Source organism: Drosophila elegans, unplaced genomic scaffold (genome assembly GCF_018152505.1).
Source record: "Drosophila elegans isolate 14027-0461.03 unplaced genomic scaffold, ASM1815250v1 contig_814, whole genome shotgun sequence".
Lineage (NCBI taxonomy): Eukaryota > Metazoa > Arthropoda > Insecta > Diptera > Drosophilidae > Drosophila > Drosophila elegans.
Genome location: NW_024546167.1, coordinates 13904399 through 13916729, shown reverse-complemented (window position 1 = coordinate 13916729; position 12331 = coordinate 13904399). Strand labels below are relative to the sequence as shown.

The 12331-nt window shown below is 41.5% G+C and overlaps 1 protein-coding gene across 2 annotated transcripts in view; it reads right to left on the bottom strand.

The window, feature by feature from the left end:
- LOC108138957 (S phase cyclin A-associated protein in the endoplasmic reticulum) overlaps window positions 1-10963 on the bottom strand; it is a 29359-nt gene extending 18396 nt beyond the window's left edge. The window contains exons 1-7 of one of the 2 annotated variants that reach the window (XM_017261538.2): window positions 10282-10963; window positions 8163-10040; window positions 7737-8054; window positions 6229-7675; window positions 5767-6024; window positions 5581-5704; window positions 3423-3562 (exon numbers count right to left, since the gene is read on the bottom strand). In XM_017261538.2, the coding sequence (XP_017117027.1) occupies window positions 3423-3562; window positions 5581-5704; window positions 5767-6024; window positions 6229-7675; window positions 7737-8054; window positions 8163-10040; window positions 10282-10453 (4337 nt within the window). In that variant the 5' untranslated portion in view covers window positions 10454-10963. Of the gene's footprint in view, window positions 1-3422; window positions 3563-5580; window positions 5705-5766; window positions 6025-6228; window positions 7676-7736; window positions 10041-10281 lie in introns of both variants that reach the window. The other variant, XM_017261537.2, reaches the window with a different exon arrangement.
- Between the last annotated feature and the right edge of the window lie 1368 nt (window positions 10964-12331).

Genomic DNA, 12331 nt, shown 5'->3' with positions numbered 1-12331 from the left:
ATTATACTATAATACCTACATTACCAATTATTTCTTCACGTTTTTTTTTTGTAAAAACATTATAGAAAAGAGCTTTCCTGTTTTTTTGTTTTGTTTAGCCTAGTGTAGTCTGGTTAACAATGTCAATTGCAAAGTGCAGGCCACAAAAACTTGCACACTCGGACCAATGCATGCCAACATCCTGCAGGATGTGAATTCAGCAGCTCCAAGGTCTGTCGGCCATAACTCCAAATTGGCCATTCGATCTGGTTACTTAAAGGGTAATTAAATTAACTGCCGCACAGCAGCCGAGCAGTTCAGCAGCAGGCGGAAGTAACTTTGCCAGCATGTCGTCCTTGCTGACATCCTGCCAGTGAAAACAGCAGCCGCAGGAGCAGCAGGAGCAGACAAGCCGAAGGACGAGCACGCGGCTGGGGAATATCGAAAAGATTTTTTTCCCTACACCCAGAGAATTATGCATATTTCATTATGACTGCTTTTTAGGGGTGGCATGGAAAGTAAAGGGGTTCCGGTTCGGATTCTGGTTTCGATTCCTCGCCTAGGGGTGTTTGCTTTATCGCGTGCCAAATCATCGTTATGATTGCGATGTGCCTCCTTTTCAGTTGTTTCGATTGATGATCAAATCGTGATTAAAATATATTTACTTCCCATTTTTTACAAGGAGGGCTAATGACTGTGTTGATTAATTATGAATCAATTACATTGTAAAAAGATATCTCATAGATCTGCGCACCGCTTTTTGTGTGATGTGAAGGTGCCAGAGCGATGCAAATCAAATTTGTCACGGTTTTAGAATGGGAATGACATTTTAGGTGGTGGGAGGACAAAATTTATGGTGGGCAATACGGTTACCCAAAGCTAAGCGCAATATTTGAATAAATAGAATTCAATCAATAAAGGTGTACTATGATTAATGGTATGAAAAGCACACAATAATTTTAAAACTCAAGTAAAGCTTAAGTTCGTTGAATTAAAAAAAGGTATCCTTCAAAAATCAATATAAAATTTAATATTTAACAGAATCTTGTAGTGGGCTGCAAACATTTCCCATGGCTGCTCGGTTTTTAATTGTACCTTGTATCTTGTATTTTCCTTTATCATTTAGCAAAACAAAGTGAAATTTAATTAGAAGAGAAAAAAACTTTAAAATTCAGCAAATGGAGTTTCTCTTTTAGAAAGAAAAACTGCAATAGCAAAATTTTTTTTAACCAGAAGTTTCCGAGTTCCAAACAAAGTTTTTAAGAGAAGAGAAACCCTTGTCTAGAAATAAAAGTTCCTCTTTGTCAACTTTAATTCGATTAAACGACTCTTCAAAGACTTTATTTAAATTAAAAACAAAATATTTGAAGCTGCCCCATACCACCTGAACAATTAAACGTAAAAAATAAGTGAACAACAATTTAATTATGCATCCGACAAAAAGCGGCACGTAGAAGAAAGAGAAAGAAAACTGCAATCGAATTAGGATGCCGGAAAATGCCAAATATTTCGTGGCCAAAATGGACGAAGAAACAGGAAACGGAACAGGGAGAGATGAAGAAGAAGTGCAAGATGGCGGACCATTCAAGTGCGGCGAATTGAGTTTCCCATTCAAGCAAGTTTATTTATTTTCAAGTCAAAATGGCGCAAGGTGCAGGCATAAAAATGGATGTGGGCCAGTCGGGGGTTGTTTCCCCAAAAATTATAGTCAAACGAAAATTTGATTTTGCAAACGCTGTAATTGAATTGAGCGCCGAAAAGCGCGCTACGAAAAATGGCCGAAGGAATAAAGGCGAGCAACCAAAAGAATAAGGATAAAAGGCAGCAGCAGCCACCACAAAAGGCTGCAAAAGAGACACACTAACGAAAAAACACAACAATGGCTGGCTAATAAAATAAACGAAAAGCTTTTGTAAGCAAATTGAAAATATAAACAAACGAAAATTGATAAAGGACATAAAAAAACGGTAGCCAAAAAAATGGGATAACAAAAAATAAAAAGCAAACAGCTAGGAAAAGGCAGAAAATTGGTCAGAGCCCAGAGCACACACAAAAGGATAAACAAAAGCCACAGCACATGGAAGGAAAGCCAACACAAAAAATGGGTAGAAAAAACCGAAACAAAAACAAACGCAAATGTAACAAACAAAAGCCAATTCACAATTGGTAAATGCATAACAAGAAAGTTTTTTCTATGGAACATAGTAGGGATAACACAAACACACAAAAAACTTACTAATGCATACTAGCGACAAATAAAAAAAATCCATGTCCAGTGAAAAATAAGTTGTATAATTGCGATCTTCAATCATTTTTCATTTTTCAAATATTATATTTTTCAAATATTTTTCAAATATTATATTTTAAATAATCGTTTTTAATAAAAATTGCTCAATAAAAAAAAAATCGAGCACTACTGTTAGGATGGTTAAACTGTAATATTAAAGCAATGCATTTATAAAAAACATTTTTATACTATGAAAAAACTTTTGACTTTTTTTTAAAAAAATCATGGCCTTTGTATAATAAAGTAAACCATAAGCCCAAGAATATTACAAAGGAAGGAAGAAAAATTATTTTTTTACTGTGCATAAACATAGTTGAACAAAATGGCGTCTATATTTGGAAGCTATAGAAACGTCAACAATAACAACAATTCGATTAAAACTTTGCCCACAAAAATGAGCGCAAATTAAAGAAAAACAGTCAGACGAAAGGGGGAAAGGAGTCGGACGGATCAGAAATAGCCGAACTTGATGCAACATTAAAGTTTCCGCTGAACGAACATCAATAACCGAAGTAAAGAGGAGTAGAAACATTACAGAACAAACTGCAAACATCCAAAAAAAAAATGTGGATAATAAAAAAGAAATTATCAATATTTTTAAATACAAGTTTTAAAGTTATAACCTTTTCCAAGAGTTGTTTTTTGAAAGAGTTTAATTATTAAATTTGTTGTTTGTCGACATTTGTGTTACCTTAAGAAACCAACAATAACGATTAATAATAGAAATAATCAAATCAATTAATCTGATATCCGTTTTCATAAAAGAAACGTTTAATTTTTTGTAAAGCACAGGGATAAATATAACCCCAAAATCATGCGAGAGCGACCCATATGCTGTGCATCAGTGTGACCAACTAAATAAAAGTTAAAATTAAAAATAACATTTTTTAAGCGGGGTGACGCGGGCAGCGCAGACTACAGCGACTTCGGCGCAGGCAGCGCAGCCGCATTCGCTATCTCGTTCTCGCGCGGACACGCCCTCTCTGTTGTGCGAAGGGAATAGCAACAACACAGACTACTATAGACATCTTACTCCCACCCTCATCAGCTTTCGAACTCTTTTTCGAACTCGAGGGAATTCCCCTTTTTTCATTCGAAGTTTTTGTAGTTGGCCGCAATAAACCGGCGTAGTTGCACTTGCTGTTGTTGTACTCACTTTATCATGTCCGGCAGGCGTTCCGGAACTTTTGGGTGGGTGTTCTTCTTCACGTAACTCGAGGACAGCGCCTCCGTGCAGGCCAGCATTAGCTCCGTGGACAACTCGACCGGATGTTGTGGTGATTTTTCTTCGGGTATCTGCAACAGTTCGAAAAGAAGTTAGAAAAACATGCATTTCGTTTATACGCACGTCTTGATTTTATATAAAAATGTTTTGGAAGACTTGCTTCTTTTTTATTATGTAAGTAAATTATCAACATTAGAAACCAAAAAGTGTCCCTTTTGGTGTTTAACGTTTTGATAAACTGCTTTAAAATTGCTTAGCAGCATACAAACAAAAAAGGAACAAAAGGAAAACACTGTTAGTTGAAAGTCTCTTATGTTAAAATAATTAAATAAAAATATTTTGTATTTAAAAATATCAGGCATATAAACATTAAATATATATCAGACGAATTTAAGTAGCAGTGCACAATTGTTGCATGCATTTTTGGGCCAACAATGAAATTCTTCGCCGCGTGTTTAAATTAATTACCAATTTAAGCAGCAACAACAGACCGACAGAGAAAGATAGATCCACATCAATCAAAATGTTAATTGATATTTCTTCCTCGCTCACTTACAGTTAACTTTCTCACTTTGTTGCGCCTTATTCGCTTCCCTCTTTCTCTCGTTCTCCTTTTTCTTCTTTATTACATGACAAGCGGCGCGCGCGCTGATCCATCAACAAAAAAAGGAAGGTAAAAAAGGAGGTGTGGCAAGGGCGACAATAAACACGAGCCAAGTTAACAGTGCCAACAACAAACAACAACAACCTCAGAGTGCGATGCGCAGTAAAAATATTTTTATAGATTTAAATAAAAAACAAAAAAATTACGTACAAAAAAAAACTGGGAAGAATTACCCGACTACGTAGTACTCCTTTATTTTGAAAAACTTTTTAATATTCAAATATTTCAATTTATTATTATCAAAATTAAAATGTTTAAATCCATTTATGGAGTTTTAAAAAGAAATCTAAAATATCATCAAGGCTAACAAAATTATAATTTAGTATTATCTAACAACAATAACAATATATTAAATTCTTAGAGTAAGATTGCTTTATCATAAAACACCTGCTTTATATACCCTTAACTATATGAGTAAGGGGTATTATTAAAGAAAAACTTATACAACCTAAATAAAAAAGATGAAAAGTAAGAAAAAAAATATTTATTGGGTGGGAGAGTGGCTTTTTATGCGATTTAACGATTGATTTAACAGCAGCCGCAAAATGTATAAACATTTTACACGCTGACAAATTGGCCAGGAAAGGGAAAAGCACCCAGAAAGTGGGGATGGGGGAACGCGGGGAAGTCCATGGAAGGGCGGTCAGGGTACCGACCTAGTGCTTAAAAATTGATAGGCCAAACGACAGACGAGCGAGCGCACGAGGCCAGTAAATAAAATTCAAATAAAAATGCCAAACAAACAAAAGACAGCGCCAAATAAAAGCGTCAAAGAAATGGCAAATAAACAACGCCAGCCAAACGAGCAAAAACAAAAGCTGAAGCGAAAAATAAACTTTAAAAAGGGCCAAATAGGTATAGTAGGCTTGTCGACCTGCAAATGCTCTTTCTAACTATATATAAACCTGGATCTTATAATAATTTAAAAAAAAAAAACATTGATTTATATTTTAAAAAATAAAAGTTTGTGAAGTAAGCAATTTAGAAAGCAGCAGTTCAAAATTTTGTGTGCTTCCTTTTTTAACAACTTAAAATATTTAATAAGCAACTATCAGGTTTTACCATTCAGAAAAAAAAAGATAAAAGATAAAAGAAACCGCAAATACCCTCAAAAAACTATAATTTCTTTTTCGCGGATTAAAGACGGACTGAGACATAAACGCGGCCAAGTGTTAAGTGGCTGCCAGGCAAGACTATAACGCCAGCCAAGTAGGAATTTATACAATACACATAGGCGACATCCGACGTGGCCTGGGGAATTGTGAGTTGCTAACTTTGGCGACTGTTTCAACGCTCTGCCCCAATCCCACGGACATCCCCTGAAGGCGAGGACGACTGCCTGGCGACACTTTTATTGTGGAACAGTTTGGGTGGCAAAAAGTTCTTAAAAGTTTCTTTTGTGTGGCGACTGCTTTTGAGGATTACCTGGAAACTCTTGTTGATGGCATCGAACAGAACGGTTATGGAATTGCCCAGAAGAGCATGACGAGCAATCTGAGGACACACCGAGCAGGCATTCCTGTACAGCTGCACGGCCAAATGAACGGATCTGAAATTATGAAATACACAAGTATTTATATATTTTAAATTTATGAATTCAAGCAAACTTACTTTCTTGAGATCTCAGTGTTTTCCTCAAAGCCCTTGCTGATCACGTGGTTGGCCAAAATCCCCAAAGCATCCATGTAGAGGAAAGCTTGGAAGTCGAAGTTCTGAGCCTTGGGTATCACACGCAAAAGGTTTCCTAGGTTTCTATCCAATCCTTGGGCACCTCCTCCCTTGACCACCAAATTAAGTAGCTTGGGCACTGTACTATCCCTTTTTATATAAGCGGGTAAAGGTTCCAGACTCTCGATATACTCGGCAGCGCTGTAAGAAGGGAAAATCGTTATAAATTGTACTTTTAGTAAACAGGAAGATGACCAAGTTCACATTTTACATTTCTTATTCATACAAAACACAACAACCAGGCAATAAAACTTTAACGATTAAGCGGAAATTTACCAAATTCGAAATAACACAATAATTAATTTAGTTCCATCATTAAAAGTTAATCAACCTCATTTTACTCACCACTGACTCATTCTCTGCTTGAGTTTCTTCATCTTCTTCTTGTAGCTCCTTGAATGCCCAGAGATTCCCCCCACGTCGCTAAGGGTGGAAGACAAATCACAGTCCTCGTTGGTGGTGCTCGTGGTATTTCCATTCAAGAGGTCTTCGGACTCGTACTGATCGCCACGTCCGTCGTCCGCCTGCCTGGTGGGCATGGTCAGCTCCAGAGCTCGCTGTCGTATGTGTTCGATGTTCTCCTCATGGCGGCGAGCGGATTCCATCTGCTTTTGCAGGATTTTGCGCTGCAGTTCCTCCGTGGTTTGCTGCTGTTGGACCTGTAAGGCTAGAAGTCTCTCCTCGCGATCCCTGGCTTTTTCCCTGGCCAGAGCCTGCCGCTGTTTCTCCTTCTGCTCCTGCATCTTGCCAATCCTCTGCTCCTTTTCCAGCCGCGTCTCATTCATCTTTTCGAGCTTCAACAGGCGTTCTTTTTCCAGAGCTTGGCGCCGTCTTTCCACAGCCGCTTCTTTGGCCAGCTTTTCTTCCACCCTTTTCTGTCGCTCCTGTTCCAAGTCTTGCAATCTTCCCTCCGTTTCCTTGGAGGACTCCAGAAGGTCTAATCGCTTGTTTTGGGCTTCTATGTTTTTGATAAAGTTAATTTCCTTCAGTTTCTTCTCCTCATCGTGAGCTTTTTCAATGATTTGCTTGAGATACTGCTCTCGATTTTCAGCTGCCCTTTGGAGTCTTCCCTGCATTTTCTGCCGTTTGTCCTCGATAATTTGATTCTTAGCTGCCTTGACATCCTCCACCCTTGAAAATAGTTGCTGTAGTTTAGCTGCCTTCTCCTGCTGGAGCAGATTCCTTTTCTGTTGAGCCCTGGCTTGTTTTGCCTGATATTTCTTCAGAGTTTCCTGTAGAGAACGACGCCTGGAGGGCGAGGATAACTTCTGGTGCAGTTCCTGTGCTCTTCCGGGATGTCTGGCTACATATGCCTGCAAAGTGGCCAAAGCCTCTGCTCTCTCGTTCCAGGACATATCAGATAGCAAAGCCTGGTATCTCAACTCCAAGCTGGCGTTCTCGTCATCACTCATGGTCACAAAAACAGCAGAGTCATCGCCGCTACCCAACTCCAATCCATCGATTCCATCGTCCTGCTCCTCCAACTGAACTTCACAGTCCGTTTCATCCGTTTCCGTATCCACATCGATCTCCGTTTGCTCCAGCTCTCTGATTTGTCGCTCCAGAGATTCCTGAACCTCTACTAAGATCCTTTCATTGCGCTCCTCCTCGTTGTCATCCGTATTTTGCTCCTCGTTCTCATCACAGGCACTTAGGATGCAGGCGTTGTGTTTAAGGCTTCCATTTGGGAGCTTGCAGTGGGCAATGCTCTCGTAAAGTTCACCGATGGTTTTGGAGAACTCACAGTTGGTCTGGATCTTGATATCGATCTTGCTGTGGTCATCGTTGTTGGCTGAAATTAAATTAAATTAGATTAATTTGGATATCACTAGCATGCACAAATAGGGACTCACATTCTACGACAGTTTCCGCGGACGAGGAACTGCTGTTTCCCTGTTTGTTTCCCTGCTCCTTTTGCTGAAGCTTTCTCAGCGCATTCTTCTCACTTCTCATGTACTCCTTGTGCAAGGATGTCATCTTTAGTCCTGTAAGATCGGATTTCTGTCTCTTGATTATGGACGTGCGTCCAACAGAGCCATTATTGCTGCTGTTTCGTGTGGCGCTTGAGGGAATCACCGGTGTGGGAGCCACCTTCTTTTCCAACTTCTCAGTGCTATCTGACTTTTCTTGCTTCTCTGGCTTCTTCAATTGGCCGGTGGTGTTCCTCTGAACTGGAAAAGAATTCACCTTAGCCTTGGCATTCTTGATTTCCGGTCGAGAGATGGTTAAACTTGTCTTGGCTTTTGCCTTGGCCTCCACTGATGGGGCTCCATTTTTACCTGAAGTTGATTTGCCGAGAGTTTTTCCTTCACCTCCTGACGATTCTGCTCCCTTCTGTTTCTCCTTGTGTTCCTGCTCCTTTTGTTGCTCATTCAGCAATGCCAATGTTGGCAAACTGGCGTAGCCTGTGGGCTGATTGAATCTATTCGCCCAGTGCATGCTGCTCCTCCTGCGGTTTTTCACAGTCAACCAGCCATCGTTAGCATCTGTAGGCAATTGAATCTGCTTAGACTCGGAATGTCGTTCCTCTTTTAAAGTGCTTCTTGAATTTGAGAGCTGTTCATTGCTGGCTTTTAGGGTGGAAGTGGAGCTGGCTATATCCTCCCTGGAACTGAGTCTTGAACTCATGGTAGTTCTTTTGGCAGTGCTTAAAATAGAACTAGGAGCAGTTTTTTTCGGCAAAGTTCTGACCCCAGTGGATGGATTTGTATTAGCAGTACTCCCATTTATTTCTAGCATGGTCCTGGATCTTGCTGACAGTCTGGAGGCCACATTGTTGGGTGGGCCATAGCACTCAGTTTTGCTGGAGGGTCGTGGTGGTTGCAATCCACTCCTTCCAGTCGTTTTGCTCGGAGGAAGAACTGTTTTGATGCGTCGCAATCCATTGACTGGTGGCGCGGGAGCTGTCTTTATCTGACTCGGCTTAGTGGCAGCTGTCTTATGAACTGTTATACCCCCAGTCGGCGGTACCACCTTCTTAACGGGGCGATTCAGCACACTGGAATACTTAAGGGGACTGTTCTGGACAGTATTGCCTGCTATGGGATTCAGGGGTTGTGGTTTTTTGAACAACTCCGCCACGGGCTTAACAAGAGTACTGGGTGGCGTGGGCTCTTTGTTGGCTTGCTGGTTTAGCAACGCATTCTCCATGGACTCCAGGGAAGCCACAGTCATCTCCAGAGCAGTGGGTTCTGCTGCTGTTTCCAACATCGCAGTCTCTTTGTTCAATTCCGTTTCATTTGTGATTGGCTGTTCAAGAGAAGGCACCTCTAGTTGGTTTGCGATCTCCTCGGTATAATCTTTGTCTACTGGAATGGTAGGTTCTTCTGAAGCCGCCTTCTCAGTCCTCTCCTGAGCTTCTCTTTCCTCCGCCTCTCTGCGCATTTTCTCCCTGACATCCGCCAATGTCAAGTGCGGATCCTCTAGATCCGTTTGGGAATATTGGGTGTTTAGCTGCACATAACTCGATTTGTCGCCACTCAAATCCAGAGGACCCTCCATGTTGTCAGATTGGGATGACCCCTGGGTGGCTCGCTTGTTGGCCGCAAAGAGTTCCCTGACATTGACACGCATAGCTCCCTTTGGCACTTGGTCGTAGGCACGCAGCATTTTCTTGGGCGATATCTGTCCATGATCACAGCACGGTGAGGTTTTCCCAGATTGAGAACCGGGAAACAAGGCTGGACTCGATTTCCCCGAGTTATTGGGACTGCAGAGGCTTTTGGTCCGAACTCTGGGAGTGGGATTGCTCTTGCGCACTTCCCAGGCCAGACTTTGGGGTCGCTGCTGCAGTGGCCGAGATTCATAGTCCCAGGATACTTTGAACCACTCGCTCAGCGCCTTAAAGTCTCGCACATAGTTCTCTAGCACCAGAATGGCCTCTTGGCAGCTGGAAATGTTTTCATAGCACTCCACAGTTTGGTAGATCTCGTTGACGGCTCTCTGGAGATTTCCGAAAAGCAAGGCCCAGTATCTGGCTTGTAGCTCCGACTTTTTATCTCTTCCGGTGGAGGCACTGCGCACGCGTGGCCCACTGTTTCCACCTCCGCTTGCTCCAACACCTCCGGAGGATTTCATTCCTGGTGAAGTGGGCGATTGGCAGTTTTTGGGCGTACCACAGGGCGACTTTGGCGGCACCATCGGCGGCTTGCGATAGCCTGTAGTAAAGAATACATTTAAGTTTGAAATGCAAAGGCAAACTAGAGTTGAAAAAGTTGAATTTCCAATACCTGGTATTCAGATTCGCCTAGCCATTCATTTTTTAAAGCAATTTTTTACATTATTATATTATTGTTTCGCTACCTTTAATAGAATTTCTAATGTGTAGCAATATTTTGTTTGTCAAATTTGTATAGACATAGTACCAAGTATCGGAAAGCAACAATTTGTTAGTCTTACAGTCGCCGTTCAAGAGAACGCCTCCGCCTCCAGCTGCTCCTCCATCGCCACTTGCTCCTCTTTCGCCCACGAGTCCAGTAGCACCACTCGTGGTTGTCTCATCGCAGAACTGGTAGACGAGCAGATTCTTCGCTTCTCTGCCCTCGCGACTCAAGACCTCTCGCATTTCCATTGTTGGAAGGTAGACCGAAAAGCTGCTGCCGTTTGTTGTTGTTGTCGTCTGGGTTTTGGCTGCTGCTGCGCTGCCTCTGCCGGCACCTCTGCCCGCGTCTCTGCCCACGCAGCTGCTGCAGCTGTTCACGCAACTTTATATTTCGTCCTTTGTGGCAGTCTCAATCCTGATCAGCTCCCTCACTCTTGCAATCTGCCACCGGAAACGCTCGCCACCGCTCCGATTTTAATTGATTATTTCGCCTTTTTCGACGTCTCTTATTTAAAGCGTCGCTTCTTTGTTGTTTTTGTCGCTGAATTTCGCAACGCCAGCGGACTGGGTAGCATTTTTGCCCGACGGCACTTGGTTGTATCCACTTCGACTAGGTCGATCGCCGCCACCGGGTGCACTTTCCTGTGTCCCAAAACGTCGCTACTTGTCGTGGTCCGGTTAAATGAGAAAATTCCTTCGAATATGCGTCTAATAATTCTGAATTCTGCCAATTTCAGAAGAGCAGAGCCAGCTGATTCGGACGCAGAGTTGCTTCTGAGTAACCAGTGCAATCGATCAATCGATAGGCGTCATAAAAACCGATGGAAAAGTGTTTTGGGCGCGTAATCAATCGATATTTAACGTAAACTCAAAGAGGTATACAACATTTATAAATTTGTCTTTTTTGAATTTTAAGCTGTCTGTATCAACGTTTATTGGTGAGCCATTAAATTTTTAGACCCTTCAGTAATTTTTTTTTTTAAATTTTAAAAATTACAAGAAAAAGCTAAATAAAATTCCAAAAACAAACCAAAGTTAAAACATAAAATTGAAGAGGTTCTATGCTCGAAAATCAGTCAATGGTGTAAAGTATGCCCCAAAAACTGTAGCTCTAAGCCGTTTTCTTTGATTTAACATTTATTTAATTCTTTTTTTACTTAGCTTCACCAAGTGGCAACAAATTTAAATTTAAATGTGGCGCTTCCCACCTGCAAGCTCCAACCGAAAGCTCCCCAATGCGAAAACGAGATAACGATAGGTCCGGTAGAGCGGGACAGCTAGCGGGCGAGAATAATCGCCGGCGAGTTGAAAAACCAGTCTACTGAAATCTGCGCGCCTGTTACAATTCCGGTCTAAATCTAAATGATGCTGCTCACTGCTCTAGTTGTTCGAATTGGAAGCGCCAGCGGAGCCAAAAAGCGCGGAAAAAGACAAAAGTAAAAGAACCCGGAGTCGGTACTAGCTCCAGTCTCCCCAAATTTCCCACGAAACACTCAACTTTTGAGTAGTGAGCTGTTATTTTCGAAGTATATTTTGCCACCAGATACTAAAAACAAGTTATTTCCAGCCAAAAAGTGTCTTCTTCATGGTCCTCTACTTCCATTTAACCAACACTAATTTTCGAATTAATGCAACGGACGGGAAAACGAAATCGAAAAAAAGACAATATCGTCACTTGAGCCACACAATTTCGATTCATGGACTCTAATGAACAGGCGCCCAGGCAAATCAACCAGTTGCCCGTGAGATTTATAGTCACTCGACCTCCGATTTCGTTCCGTTTCGACTGAGTGTGAATTTCTCAGCCCCATGTGCGGTTGTTGGTTTTGTTGGTTTGTCTGATTGTTTGCCTGTTTGTTTACCTCTCGCCATGGAGTCGCTTTTGAGAGGGTGTATGTGTATGTGCGTACGTAGGTGTGTGCGGCGACAGCTGAGTGGTGGTTTTGGGGGAAATCATATTTTGAATTGAGTGGTGGATAGAGTTATACTCGGGACATCCGCAGCTCATGCTGGGGTTTCCTTTACTCCAACTGCACGGTTACTCATTTTACTCGGCAAAGGCGAATATTTAATTAATATTTAAGAACGCCGTAATTATTATATATATTTTACGAAATTTATCATGTT